This window comes from Hylobates moloch, unplaced genomic scaffold (assembly GCF_009828535.3).
Source record: "Hylobates moloch isolate HMO894 unplaced genomic scaffold, HMol_V3 SCAFFOLD_14, whole genome shotgun sequence".
Taxonomy (NCBI): Eukaryota; Metazoa; Chordata; class Mammalia; order Primates; family Hylobatidae; genus Hylobates; species Hylobates moloch.
In genome coordinates, this window is record NW_026652289.1 from 66,835,686 (window position 1) to 66,851,872 (window position 16,187).

The 16,187-nt window shown below is 33.2% G+C and overlaps 1 protein-coding gene across 8 annotated transcripts in view; it reads left to right on the forward strand.

The window, feature by feature from the left end:
• The window catches only part of VPS13C (vacuolar protein sorting 13 homolog C), a 382,862-nt gene that overhangs the window by 23,470 nt on the left and 343,205 nt on the right, over positions 1-16,187 (forward strand). For 6 of the 8 annotated variants that reach the window (XR_009209815.1, XR_004251861.2, XR_009209816.1 and 3 more), the window contains exons 5-9: positions 187-288; positions 5,308-5,370; positions 9,890-9,955; positions 10,211-10,320; positions 13,179-13,238. Coding sequence is in view for 4 of the 8 variants with exons in the window: in XM_032175861.2 (XP_032031752.1) it covers positions 187-288; positions 5,308-5,370; positions 9,890-9,955; positions 10,211-10,320; positions 13,179-13,238 (401 nt within the window). In the remaining 4 variants the exon portion in view is untranslated. The remainder of the gene's footprint in view (positions 1-186; positions 289-5,307; positions 5,371-9,889; positions 9,956-10,210; positions 10,321-13,178; positions 13,239-16,187) is intronic. The other 2 variants (XR_004251863.2, XM_032175862.2) reach the window with 1 other exon arrangement.

Consider the following 16,187-nt stretch of genomic DNA (forward strand, 5'->3'; position numbering starts at 1 on the left):
ATTTAAGTTTTTGTAAGTGAATAGGAATAATTTATGTTTAAACATTTTGTAAAACTAAAAATGTGAAAGTATTTTTGTATTGCAGAAAGATTACACACTTACACAATCATAATGAGGCTGAACTTTTTCCATTTGTTTATTTATGAATTCCATTTATTTTTGTGTGAATTGACTATATATTTTTAGGTATTAAGTATGATGCTGAAAAAGAAGAAAAATCCTTGCAGGATGTGAAACAGAAAGAGCTATCCCGAATTGAAGAAGCCCTTCAAAAAGCAGCAGAAAAAGGTAAAAAGTTTGTTTGAGATAAACTTAGACATACCTATATTTTAGATATAATTAATATCCTTTAAAGAGGATGCTTTCATAAGCCTTCATAAAGTTGAAGTTCTAAAGACATAATTTTTTTTAAATCTCAAAATATTGCTTGTATTTTCATGACTCACTTTTAGGAAAAAGTAATTGCCTTTTTTCTGTGAGTGTTTTATCATGTTGCCAATTTGGTTTTTCCACTTTTCTTAATTAGTCATTTTTATTGTGCTAGTTTGGGAGACTTTCCAAATTTTCAGTATTTGCAGGCCTGTTTATTTTGGGCAAATGGTAACAGTTTCTTTGTGTGCATGTTTACCAGTGTTCTTGCTGGATAATGAGGTTAAGCATAATGCTATAGTGAAATGATGTTTAGAGGAAATGCTGCTGTAATTCGAGTCCTAGCTATTTCCCTTCATGTTGTACAGGATATTAAAAAAACCCCAAAACTTGATTCTTCAGGTTTTAACATTTTAACATCTTGCCTTAACGTTTACATTTTTGTTTTTATCTGAAAATAAATCGGATGACTTTGATTTGGTTTATAGAGCAAGAACAAGAATATGATGAAAAAGAGTAGTCTATAGAGTGATGAATTGAAGGACTTTTCCAGACATCTAATGTTTATCTCAATCAACAATTGCTGATTAGAGTATATGAGTTATTAACATTTTATATAATTTTTGTGTCATTTGGTGGCATGTGTATATATTTTTATGATGAAGATAGTCTCTCTCAAAAGATAAAGCAAATATTGAGTTAGAAATGATGTTAATTATATCTAGATATGATAAGATTTCTTTTCCTAGCTTAAGCTGTTGTCATTTAATTGAATCAATTAGAAATCTTTTTTAAAAATAGCTTGTTCCTTAAAGTTTTAAATCAAAGTTTTAAATTCTTGCTCCAAGTATTTTTTCTTATGCAGAAATATTGATTCTTTTATTAAAAGTTACTAAACTATTTAAAAATACAGAGGTTATATAATGGAAGAAATTTTCTAAAAACTTCAACATTTTTTCCCTTATTTTCACACAAGCATATTTTGTCTTCCTGCTGAAGCTTAAGTATCTGTATTTCTAGGAAAACAGTTTTCTTTATTTGTATGACTTTTGTGTGGCCAAAAAGCAAGCCAAGAATGGTTTTGTTTCATGAAAATTAAGTGTGATTTTTTTTCTCTATATTCAATTTTGGCTAATTAATATATTTAAAAGTAGTACTATAAAAATGAAGACTAAGAATTGGAGAGCACTAGAATTTCATTTTTTTCTTGAAACTATTCAGATTAGGATATTAACGTGTGTATATTCATCGTTAGGTATATTGATGTATACATAGATATATTGATATAACATGTAATTACACATTTATCATTTACAATTACATAGTAAGTTACATATATTATTTAGAAACAAATCTTAAACTCCTCCTTTTTAAAAAATGGAGCATGACTTGTATTTGCCTAAAGAATATTTTAGTGTTTTCAGTCACCTGTAAGAAAAGACATGGTGTATAGTCTCATTTGTTTTCGTGGTTGACAGTTTAACTGGTAATATGATTATTACACATTTTGTACTCAGACTTAGGAAATTTTGACTCCTGAGTCTTTAATGCTGAGAAAACAGACATTTGGGTCTGACAAAGAGGCTATTATGAATGGTTTGATATAAAGGATGTACATCTGTAGTATTAATTTTGTGTAAATAGAACTGTTAGGCCTATGCTGTATATGGTAATGACATTGTAGCTTCTTGAATGATAAAATTTAAGTTTTTTTCATATAGAATTAAAATTCAAAAAGTGAAACTGTTTTAACACTCAGTTTTAACATATTTGTCAAAAAAGTTTTGAGACTAAAAGATGAATTCATGAATTGGGAAGTATATTTAGATTATTTTTTCCTTAACTGTTAAGAAACACATTTAAGAATGTTGCAGTATTCTTTACTCATTTCTGTGGATGTGAGTCACATCTTCAAATAATATTATTCATGTGAATGATAGAGGACAACCCTGACCTTTATATATTTCACATTTTACCATTATTAATAGTTATTAATTATACTTTATTTTTCTACTTGTTTATTGATATTAAAAGCACAAAAGCACTGTTGCACATGTATAGGGACTCAGAGAGGGAAGGAGAGGAGATGATTCAACTCTAAACAGCAGATGATAAAAATGAAAACAAAATTACCATGCTGATCTGTTCATAAAAAGGATTTTGACTTAGCTTGTTTTATGTGGTAAAAATATACCGTTTCCCACTATCATATAGGAATAAAGTAAAATTGAAATAAAACTATGCGTTCATTTCTAGAAAATTTGCTTAACTGTAAAAATAAACTCTGACATTTTTCTCCTTTTATTTCATTGGACTGAGTTTATTTTTCTGGAAGGCTATCATAAAGAGAAAGATTAAATTCCTAGTAAGGCCAAAAGATTCGCAAATGCTAGATTCTGTACTTAAGATGCTGGATTATATCAAAGTAATATGTACACACACTTGAAAATCAATAGTTTTGCCAAAACGACATGATAAAAAATGGCAGTCCCTTGTTTCATCCTTTGCTACTCTCCAGACCAACTTCTTTGAGTTAGTAATATTTTTTATCAATGTTAACATTCTGTCATTAATCTAGTTCATTAATATAAGGCATTATCTAGGACTTCCTGTTATGGTAGTCAAGGAGTTTACTTCTCTTACTATCTCTTTGCACCCTGAATTCTCCTTCCCATTTTCTCATAATATGGATATATCATAATTTTTGGCCAATTACTAGTCACTACTTAGATTACTATGACAATGCGATTATTGTTCACTGCGCAGGTCACATGATGTGTGTGTTAGGCAGTTTTTGCGTTGCTATAAAGGAATAGCTGACACTGGATAATTTATGAAGAAAAGAGTTTTAATTGGCTCACAGTTCTGTCAGCTGTATAGGAAGCATGATGCCGGCATTTGCTCCTGGTGAGGGCCTCAGGAAGCTTTCAGTCACGGCAGAAGATGAAGTGGAAGCAGGCGTGTCACCATTTATGAGGGACCCACCCCAATGATCCAGTCACTTCACATCAGGCCCCACCTCCAACACTGGGAATCACATTTGAACATGAGATTTGGAGGGGACCAATATCCAAATCATATCAATGTACTACGACTGTATTTTCTTTCTTATACAACCTTTTGTTTTTCTTGAATTTGTAAATGCTGCTTTCTTATTTGCTTAGTCTTCTATGTAAATTTATCTTTAATTCTTTTTTACATGCTACATGAAATTTGTCTGCCATATGAGTATTGATGGTATTTTCCAATCGTATAAACCCATCTGTTGGTATTCTCCACCACCCTGTTGTCTCTTGGAGTTCCCCCTCTGAACTGATTGTTTTTTAGACCAGCTGCACAGCTGTCATCTTAGGACTGGTCTTAATTGCTCGTCTGTGTTTAATTCTGTGTTTCCTGGTTCCTTTGCCTTTTTTGCTTCCTTAGTTTACTTATTTGTTTTCCTAGAACACATCTAGAAGCTTTTAAGAATGGATGCACTGGATATAATTTCGAAAGTTCTTTTAAGGCTGAATATCTTTGTGTTTTACTTCTACACTTGTTTGATTTGTCTGGGGATAGAATGCTAGGTTAAAAATTAGAATTTTGAAGGCAGCAATGTTTTCTAGCTTCCAGGCTCCTTTGAAAAAAGTCTGATGCCAGTCTACACATTGTTGAAATCAGAAAAATTAGAGAGTCCTTGGACCCTCCTGTCAAAGACCTTACATTTTAATTGGACAAATAAGAAATTTGCATAATAATAAGCAAGAGAAAGTGTTGAGTCCCATCAAAGAGGTACAGACAGTTTTATGGGAGTTCAGAACGAACATGTCATAGTCGGCCAAAGAGATCAGGGTAGACATTGTGAAGGTATATATTTCAACTGGATTTAAAAGATGGATCTGCAGAAAGAAGGCATAGGTAGAGGAGACAGTGAAGGTGGGAAAGTATAGAGCATCTGTGGGATCAGCTAACATTTTGGGAGTCTGATAGAGAGTAGTTGGATGTAGGGTTGGAAAGCTAAGTTTAGGTCAATGTTAAGAGATTTGCATGCTCTGATGATGTTAATGGTAATGACAGTGAAAGTAGTTGACATTCATTGAGGATTTACTATTCAGCAGTCACTCTTCAAAATACTTTATATGAATTAACCCATTAATAGTCACATTTGATAATAGGTGCTATTTTTGTTGCCATCTTACAACTGAGGAAAGTGAAAGTTAAATAATTTGTTCTAGGTCACACAATTAGAAAATAGTAGAGCTGGAATTTGAACCCGGTCTGGCTCTAGATCTCATAATCTTAACCCTGTACAATGTGAACTTTCGTCTGTAGCCAGCGGGGGAGTAAGTTTTCCTTTTTCTTTAAGAGTCCAAGGAATGATATGATCAGAGGTATGATTTAAGGAAAAACTTGCAGTGTTATCTAGGATAGACTGGATTTGGGGAGCGAAGTGGAAGATGCTATCTAGCCATCATTAACGAGAACGGATATAAAGCATTCAGATAGTGTATCTAAAGGGACCATATCACACTAAAGTAAGATGAGGTCATTTCAGCCGACTCTAAAATTAGTGTCAAATATCACAGTAATATTTTATTCTGAAAATGGGCAAAATGGCATGCAAAAAGAGAACCAAAATAGTGGATTTTTGCACTGTTTGAAAACTTGTCAAAAATTTTGTGAGCCATTAGCTGTAATTGATATTTACCTGCCTCACATAATTTGAAATGATTATTATAATTTTAATTGTTAAGAAGTTTGTGTGTTGAAAGAACGAAAATGGTGTCACAGTGAATATTTCCTTAGAAATAAAATAGTTTTGGTGTCAGCCAAATTTTAATTACCCTGTTACATGATTTCTAATTATTTGAAATTAAATTTAGGTATATTTTACATGTGAAATTAAAGGTGTCTTTACATTGCTTTGCATTTTGGTTATTGCTGCCATGTGGGATGCAGGCACACATTCAGGGGAGTTCATATATGGCTTGGAGAACTTTGTTTACAAGGACATCAAGCCTGGTGGGTATGCACGGTTAATTATATTCAACTATATAAACATATTCTTGTGTATGCTTGTGCTTTTGGTGGAGTCCATTTGATGGCATGCCATCCTTTTAGAAAATATGGAAATGTAATTTGTGTTTTTCCCCTTTACCATCATTTCTTTTTCCTCACCTGTAGTCATTTATTCATTCACTAAATATTTGAGTGTCTTCTTGTGGCAATCACTGTGCTGGATGATGCTGGATGTTTGTGGGGTAAATAAACATGATTCACTGTTCTTACGAAGCTTAGAATATGATCTACAAATAACTTTCAGATTTGGGCTACCCTTTTGACTTTAGTTCTAGAGTTCAGTAGTTTCTGAATTAAGCACTTCCTCTCTGATAGAAGTGGTTTTAGAACGTAAAAAGCAATAAAGTGGATTTTTTCTTTTGAATTCAGAACCTTGACAGGAGGTGTTCCTCTGAGCTTTGTTTCACCTCTGTTGTAGCTCTGGAGATACCTCTAGACTACTGTCCTGTACAGCATATTGAAATTTCAAGCCTCGCAAAAGGCAAATTAAAGGCTTACTGTTTGTATTAGGATTTATAATATGATTCTTTTATATACTAGGAAATCTACCAAATACATTAAAATAATACTTTTTAGTATTTTACATAATCTTATTTGTTAAACTTTATGTTTTATATCATACTTCAAGAGCTTGTTATATTATCTCAATCACATTTAAATTTGTTTTGATTAAATGGCAAGTGGGTCTGTATCTTGAAATTTGTAAACAATAAGCATCATATTAGAATTATTTCTGTCGCTAGGAACTTTAATGGGTTGATTCATGTGACAGATGGAAGAGGAATTTTCATGACAGGCTTTACAGCATTAGGTGAAATTACCCTGAAAGCAGTTTCCGTTCTAATAAACCTACTCCTTCCGTAAGTGTGCCTGTGTTAATTTGTCTTATAGTTACTTTGTTTAATATCAAAGATAGCATGGAGATACTCATGGCTCACTGTCCGGTTTTGTAGGTTATAATCAAACCAGCTTACTGTAGTCTGGGTAGCATTGTTAAAAACAGCAGACTATAACAGCTGTCACCATAAAAGAAAACATCATTGATTCAGTTTTTTTTAAAGGTATATTAGCATAGATAAAAAAAATGAGGTCCAGAATGTTGGTGCTTCTGAAATGAGAATAGTTTATTTTGTTGATAATATCTTCATTCAGCTGGCTAGGACTGAATGTGTGTTTCATGATCATTTCCTCTTTTCAGTTTCTGAGTGCATATTATTTCCTCATTTGATGTTACTTTTTTTTTTTTATTCTAAAGCAGTGGTTCTCAAAAAGTCAAAATAATTTTCATAATAATACTAAGCATTATTTGATTTTTCCTTTTGTTGACGTTTACATTGCTGGTGCAAAAGCAATAGTGTGTAAAAATTGCTAGCTGCCTTAGCATGATTCAAGGCAGTGGCACCAGACTATAGTAGTAGTCACTGTATTCTTCACTACCATGTACTCACAGTAAGCAAAATGAAACAAAAAAATTGCCAGTTTTTACTTAAGAATTCCCTTGATGAAGTAGGAAGTTTTAAATTTTAATAAACTTCAACCCTTGAGCATGTCTCTTTAATATTTTGTGCAACAGCAGAGAAAGTATGCCTGAAGCATTTCTGCATACTGAAGTAGGATGATTGTTTCAAGGAAAATTACTTGTGCAGATGTTTGAGTTGTGAGCTGAGCTAGGTGCTTTTTTTCTGGAAAGCCATTTTTAGTGGAAAGAATCACAGACTATCATTATTCAGATTTGGTTGTTTGGTAGACACTTCAACAAAACCACTTCAAGGAAAAGCAACTGGCAATATTTGTTGCCAATGATAAAATTTGAGCTCTTGAGTAGAATTTTGAAAAACTTGTATTTGCCACTTTGAGATCGACAGCTTCCCAGTAGTACTTTAAGACTTTTCTGATGAGATTGGTGGTAATATTAACAGATGTGACTGTTGATATTAAATAATGAAATGACTTGACATTTTGAAGATTTGCATAATTCAATAAAGCAATATTTCCAATGGAAGATAAAAAACATACATGTGTAAAGGGGTTCATTTAAAGTGCAAGATGGACTAATTGATTTTAATTTGTATGAAAAATTCATTGATAGGGTTTCAGATTCCATGATGCAACTACCTTTAAGAAACTTCCACTCGTTAAGTTTGATATGAAAAGGCAATGAAAATGCTCCCCCCTTTTCTAATTATATATCTATAGTGAGATCAGATTTTCATCATGTACTTCAATTAAAACAACATATCTCAACAGGTTGAAGGCAGAAGCAGATATACTAATCCAACTGTCTTCTACTAAGTGAGACATTAAAGAGATTTGTAAGAATGTAAAACCATGTGACTTTTCTCACAACTTCCTGTTTAAAAAATATAGCTATTTTTATAACTATATGTTATTATGTAATGGCTTATTTTTAAATGAATTCGCATTTTTTCAGTTTTTATTTATAATATGGTAAATATCAATAGTTATAACCCACATAAATAAAAAATTCTGTAGAGTCCTCAAGTTATAAATGCTAAATGGTTGTGAAACCAAAGTCTTTGAGAACTGCTTTAGTTTGTGATTAAGAACCATACATTTATTATTTATCAGATTAATTAGAAAATTTCTCTAAAGAGCTGTATTAGCTCTAAGATTAGATTTAAACTGTTTAGAGAGGTTTAAACATGGTGTATCTGCCATTGAGATGAAAGACAGAACATGGGGCTAGAACAAATATGAAACCAGAAAGATAATTGGTCAGGTAAGAGAATTTAACATGAGGCAGCTGAGTCTATGTCTTTGAAAGCTGTTCTAGCCAAGTGGAATGGTTTTCATGGCTAGTCTGGCTTTCTTACTTGTTTCTTTTCAAATGGTATTTCTTTGAGAACTCATTCTTTTTATGTATGTTTGATTTATGAATAGAACAGAGTCAGTGACTTTCACAGTGGCAAGAATTACTGGAATAGTACTATCCTGATTGTGTTACATTACTTATTAAGTGTTTACTTCTTGAAACTGAAGGTTTTATTTTTGTAGTCCAGGATTTGTTTCTTAATTTTTGTAGTGGCAGAACAATTTGCTTTTAAAAATCAAGGAAGGGCAAATTAAAAATTTCAAGCTCAATTTCACATATATTCTCTAAAATATATATGACATGAATTTAGTTGGGTCTGAATTTTTTTTTATTCATTTGAACAGATAAGTATTGTATGCTTTGTGCCCAGGTATAGGATTATCTCTGACCTAATGAAGTCTCCTGCCTGATGGCAAGACAATTGAGCAAACACTTCAAATATGGTATAATCACTGTTTAATGCAATTCTGTGTAAGGTACAGGCCCTGGGGCTACTTGGAGTAGTTTAAGAAGGCTTCACACAGGCAGTAGTGCTGGACCTGAGATTTAAAAGCTGCCTAGGAGTTCACCTGGTGAAGAACTTCAGGGAGGGCGTCACAAGTTCACAGAATGACATGTGTAGAGGCATTAGGCATTAGAAAGTATGGCTTGTTTGGGAAAGTATAAATATTATTTCTGTAGTATCCAGTGCAAGGATGCATGGCAAGAGATAGAACAGGACAGAGACGTAGGGTCACATTATAAAAGGACTTTATTGTGTAAACACATTTTAATTATGTCTGGGAGGTTGCAGAAAGTCTTTAAATAATTTTGGGCAAGAGATTAACAGGCTGTAATTAGTATTTTAAAAGACATCAATCTGGTAACAGGGTAGAAGGACCTTTAGTAGGAGCTGAGGCTGGAGACTAGAGATCAGTAGATAATACAGAGACTGCCTCAAGAGTTCAGGCTGGAGGTGATGCCTGATAGGAAGTTGAGTATGAAGATTTGTAAGTTGAGTAAGACCGGTATTGGTAAATGCCAGAATGCAGTGAGGCAGTGTTGAAAGAGAATGAGGTTTTAAAGGAATTCCTAATCGAATTCAGTGTACAGTCCAATGTACGTGTTATGCCCACTTAATGTTCTTTATATCCTTGAGTCATTAAATAATTTGCTTGTGAAGTGTATCATCCAGAGGAAGTCATCTGTGGGCAACTTACCCTTTCATTTCATTTGTATGCCTCTGTTCCTACCATATGTTTATCAAAACCTTCTTCTGAAAGTTCTGTATTCTGTCATTGTTACATTTCCAGTATTTTGGTAATATTGAAACTAAAGTGTAACTTTGTAAAGTCATTAATATTATAAATGGCATTGGGAATGGAGATATTATCCAATTTTAGTATAATTACACCTGCCAATTTATTTTCTAGATTAAATAAGGTTATTCTTTACAGTAGAATGTTATTCTAGACTAAAGAAAGTTTGTAAATTTGTCTTTATATTGAAGTAACAGGTCAGTTTAGAATAAGGTAAGGTGAGTTGTGCCAAAATTTGGGGTTAGGAAGAATTCTCTTGTTTTCTTTTCTGTCCTGTAGTCTGCTAACTTGAATTTTATCCTTTTCTCACTAAAATGCTTCCACTGAGAAGGACGTAAACGTAAAAAGCACAAAAAGCATTTTAAGAAACCTTTTAAAGGTCTTGATCGTTCAAAAGGTAGGTAAAAGTAGTTTTATGCCATGGTGTTGTTTATACACATTGCCACTTTATTTCTGATTTGGAATGTGAAATGAATGTCAGATAACAGTATAAATTCAAAAACAAGTTTTAAGTTGGAAATGCATATTTAAATATAAAGACACTATTGGCTGTAATTTCCATTGAGTAATACCTTAGCTATCCTTTGGTTATTAATTTTGAGGTATATGAGAATTTCAACTCTTGAGCTTGTATTTTTCTATTTTTTAATAGATAAGCCAAAAGAAGCCAAAAAGGATACATTTGTGGAAAAATTGGCAACTCAAGTAATAAAAAATGTACAAGTAAAAATCACAGATATTCACATTAAATATGAAGATGATGTAAGTAATTTTTATTTACTCAATTAAATATGTATTTTATAATATTCTTGAGTTTTCTATATATGGATTATCTGTACCCATTTTTAAATCCAAGATTATTTTTTTTCTTATGAGTGCACTACCATATCTTCTTGTGTTAGGCTAGTTTTATTGGGCATTTATGTACATAAATATACTATAAAATTACCATGTGTTCCCTTCTGAAGCTGACATAAGAGGTTTTTGGATTGTCTTCTGTTTTTTTTTGAATTTTATTTTACGTGTTAAGACATAATATTATAATTTTAAGGAACTAATTTTTGCTTTATGCTGACAAAAGAGTTAATTCTAAAAGGTGATGAATAACTAATGCTAATGTTAATTGGCCAAAAAGTGACTAAAATCTGGTCACTTGACTATAGTCTCTTTCTCTTTACATTCCACTGAATTGGATTGAACACCCAAAACTATTCACACACATATGCAACAGTAGTTGCACAGAAGAAACCAAACTTCGCTCATAACCAAAAGTGTAACATCAGCTGATTAAGAACTGTTTAACTGGCTAATTTTAATTAAAATACAACATGTATTTTGAACAATATGCATTGCTTTGTTTAAAAGTTTGAAACATGTAAGAACTTGAATTTTTTCATTTATCTAGGAACCTGGAAATGTTCATTGCTTCTAAAAATGAGTTTGCATTCTTTTTGTTTTTAATTTGAATTGAATTAAAGCAATACTAACATTTCTAGAATTTGTTTTTCTTTTCTTGATAAGTTCCCTGTGTAACTTGATACAGTCAGCAGGACACATTTGTAGATTGTCAAAAAATACCACCTCTGTCTTATACTGACTTTATTTATGGAGTCATTAAAATGAATTGTGTTAACAAATAAATGTCTTAAAAAAACCTCACTCACAAATGCCTTTGTTAATAACAAACTTAAGAAAATAAAGTATACCCAACACATCATGAAAGTGGAGGAATTATCCTTAAAATCCTATGTTGAGAAAAGTGAACCTGGGTACACTGTTGGTAGGAATGTAAATTACTACAGCCATTTTGAAAAACAGTGTGGAGTTTCCTCAGAATCTAAAAATCAAATTACTGTATGATCTAGCAATCCCATTTCTAATTTGTGAAATTAAACTTTATCATGGGTATGTATATATAGGAAAAAAACCTAGTATATTTAGGATTTGGTACTATTTGTGTTTGCCGACATCCACTAGGGGGCTTGGAACCTATCTCCAGAGGATAAGGGGGAATTGCTGTATATATCCAAAGGAATTGAAGTCAGTATGTCAAAGAGATGTCAGCATTCCCTTGTTCATTTCAGCACTATTCACTATAGAGAAGATTGCCCAGCAGTGGATGAATGGATAAATAAAATGTGTATATACACAATGGAATACTATTCAGCCTTTAAAATGAAGGAAATTCTTTCATTTGCAAAATTATGTATTAAGAAATGGGTGTAGAGAAAATATAATAATTTATCATAAAGATGCTCACTGGATAATAGCTGTGGTTTGTAGATAGTACATTAGCAGCTGAGGGTTGTCTTTAACAAAACAAATAAGGTTCTTCAGAAAGAGCTGCAGGTTATTTTGAGCTAGTTATCTCTAAGTATAAAAAGATGAGTGTGGGAATAAAGGAAAATATTTTGCCACAAATCATCATATATCTGATGTTAATTAAAATGACTTATAAAGCTATTCATACTTCTCAACTGTACCACATGGATTTTTTCCATTTAGAAAGTTGTATGTGACTAAACTCTGGAGTCCCAGTTGGATGATTTAGAACATTATCCATTTCCCTTCTCCTTATTTCCCTTAGTTTCTGCCATGACCAAACAATTCTGTAAGACTTTTCTTTAAGATGTCTAAAACAGTGATACTGTGCACATTGTGGTATAGTTTAAGCACCATGGATTGCAGCTTAGATATTGAAGAACAGAAATAGAACAAAAACTTAATGTTGACAGATTTTGGATATAGAGACTAAAGGAATTAAATATTAAGGATTTAGAGATTTTCCTAGAAGCATTCTGAAGTGTTAAGAACATTAAAGGCTTAAAGAGATAGTTCATATTTCCAAGTATGAAAGCCTTTTTTTTTAAATGTGTGAATTTAAGGAGTACAAGCGCAGCCTTGTTACATGATATACTGCATAGTGGTGAAGTCTGAACTTCTAGTGTCTCCATCACCTATAATATACATTGTACCCATTAATAAATTTCTTATCATTTACACCTACTTCTCACCCACCCTACCCTTTCAAGTCTCCAATGTGTATTATTCCACACACTGACCACGTGTATTCATTATTTAGCTGCCACTTATAAGTGAGAACATGCAGTTTGTTTTTCTGCTTCTGGGTTATTTCACTTAAGATAATGGCCTCCAGTTCCATCCATGTTGCTGCAAAAAACCCAAACAAACATGTTTTCCTTTTTCTATGGCTGAATAGTATTCCACTGTGTACCCTAAGTGTTATTAAAATGATTTAGCGGCAGTGTTATCTGTAACACCTTTTAAAATTTATCTGTGAAAAAATCTTTGATGATACACATAAAAAGATTATTCCTTTTTAACTGTCCAGAGAAAAGTCTTGTTAGTCATAGTGAGTCATCTTCTAGTATGAAAAGAGTTCCACTGGGAAAGGATCTTATTGGTAGCATAGAAATGGTATGTCTACAAAATATGGATAATCCCAGCCATGTTGTTACCTTCTTCCCGTGTTTTCCACAAATCCAATTGGGTTGTATGACTTAACCTGTAAACACATTTCCCTCTGCTGCCTATTGTAAAGGACATGGATTTGCCTTCACCATCGGCATATTTTACTGTTATCTTTTCTTCTTTGGTAGGTCACTGATCTAAAGCGGCCTCTTTCATTTGGTGTCACACTGGGAGAGCTTAGTCTACTGGTAATGTTTGCTTTATTTAAAACTTCTATGGAACCTGTAAAGTATTATTCTGAAGTCACAGGGTAAATTGTCTAAAATCAACTATGCGACAAAGAACTATGATTTTTTAAATATATTATCATGCTAAACAACTTTTCTAGAAGTTTAACATTTTTAGTGATGCTATTATTACATTTTAAAATTATTTTTGTCTTTCTTTGTAACAGGTATCAAAATATCATCAAATAATTTGAAAGAAATAAAAGCTGTATCTTAAGCGTGGGGAAAGTAGGGGAAGATGAATTCTGTAGAGTCATGTGTTCATCTTTGGTATAGGTAGATGGAATTTCTAAATAGCTTATAGATATGCATATGTTTATGTATGTGTATGTGTGTGTGTGCACACTCATCTCATTGGGCAATATGTAAATTAATTTATTTTGATTATAATGAGTTTTTGTTTTAATGGTCTTTAAGGGTAGACAGTGTGTGTGTGTATATATATGTATATATACACACATACATATATATATAGGCTGGACATTTTTATTTCTATTACAGGCAACTAAGTGGTAGGAAACATGTTTTGGGGCATGTATGGAGAGGAAGATGTGGTTCACTTAGATACTTTTAAAGTTAAGGACGGTACAGGAATTGAATTCAGCTCTGCACCAAGCGGACCTAATAGACATCTACAGAACTGCCCACCCCAAATCAGCAGAATATACATTCTTCTCAGAACCACACCTCACCTTTTCCAAAATTGATCACATAGTTGGAAGTAAAGCACTCCTCAGCAAATGTAAAAGAACAGAAATTATAACAAACAGTCTGTCAGACCACAATGCAATCAAACTACAACTCAGGATTAAGAAACTCACTCAAAACCACTCAACTACATGAAAACTGAACAACCTGCTCCTGAATGACTACTGGGTACATAATGAAATGAAGGCAGAAATAAAGATGTTCTTTGAAACCAAGGAGAACAAAGACACAACATACCAGAATCTCTGGGACACATTTAAAGCAGTGTGTAGAGGGAAATTTTTAGCACTAAATGCCCGCAAGAGAAAGCAGGAAAGATCTAAAATTGACACCCTAACATCACAATTAAAAGAACTAGAGAAGCAAGAGCAAACACATTGAAAAGCTAGCAGAAGCCAAGAAATAACTAAGATCAGAGCAGAACTGAAGGAGATAGAGACACAAAAAACCCTTCAAAAAATCAATGAATCCAGGAGCTGGTTTTTTGAAAAGATCAACAAAATTGATAGACCGCTAGCAAGACAAAGAAGAAAAGAGAGAAGAATCAAATAGATGCAATAAAAAATGATAAACGAGATATCACCACCGATCCCACAGAAATATAAACTACCATCAGAGAATACTATAAACACCTCTATGCAAATAAACTAGAAAATCTAGAAGAAATGGATAAATTCCTCGACACATACACCCTCCCAAGACTAAACCAGGAAGAAGTTGAATCTCTGAATAGATCAATAACAGGCTCTGAAATTGAGGCAATAATTAATAGCTTACCAACCAAAAAAAGTCCAGGACCACACGGATTCACAGCCGAATTCTACCAGAGGCACAAGGAGGAGGTGGTACCATTCCTTCTGAAACTATTCCAATCAATAGAAAAAGAGGGAATCATCCCTAATTCGTTTTATGAGGCCAGCATCATCCTGATCCCAAAGCCTGGCAGAGACACAACAAAAAAAGAGAATTTTAGACCAATATCCTTGATGGACATGGATGCAAAAATCCTCAATAAAATACTGGCAAACCAAATCCAGCAGCACATCAAAATCTTATCCACCATGATCAAGTATGCTTCATCCCTGGGATGCAAGGCTGGTTCAACATACACAAATCAATAAACGTAATCCAGCATATAAACAGAACCAAAGACAAAAACCACATGATTATCTCAATAGATGCAGAAAAGGCCTTTGACAAAATTCAACAGCCCTTCATGCTAAAAACTCTTAATAAATTAGGTATTGATGGGACGTATCTCAAAATAAGAGCTATTTATGACAAACCCACAGCCAATATCATACTGAATGGGCAAAAACTGGAAGCATTCCCTTTGAAAACTGGCACAAGACAGGGATGCCCTTTCTCACCACTCCTATTCAACATAGTGTTGGAAGTTCTGGCCAGGGCAATCAGGCAGGAGAAAGAAATAAAGGGTATTCAATTAGGAAAAGAGGAAGTCAAATTGTCCCTGTTTGCAGATGACATGATTGTATATCTAGAAAACCCCATCGTCTCAGCCCCAAATCTCCTTAAGCTGATAGGCAACTTCAGCAAAGTCTCAGGATACAAAATCAATGTGCAAAAATCACAAGCATTCTTATACACCAATAACAGACAAACAGCCAAATCATGAGTGAACTCCCATTCACAATTGCTTCAAAGAGAATAAAATACCTAGGAATCCAACTTACAAGGGATGTGAAGGACCTCTTCAAGGAGAACTACAAATCACTGCTCAACGAAATAAAAGAGGACACAAACAAATGGAAGAACATTCCAGGCTCATGGGTAGGAAGAATCAATATTGTGAAAATGGCCATACTGCCCAAGGTAATTTATAGATTCAATGCCATCCCCATCAAGCTACCAATGACTTTCTTCACAGAATTGGAAAAAACTACTTTAAAGTTTATATGGAACCAAAAAAGAGCCTCCATCGCCAAGTCAATCCTAAGCCAAAAGAACAAAGCTGAAGGCATCATGCTACCTGACTTCAAACTATACTACAAGGCTATGGTAACCAAAACAGCATGGTACTGGTACCAAAACAGAGATACAGACCAATGGAACAGAACAGAGACCTCAGAAATAATACCACACATCTACAACTATCTGATCTTTGACAAACCTGATGAAAACAAGAAATGGGGAAAGGATTCCCTATTTAACAAATGGTGCTGGGAAAACTGGCTAGCCATA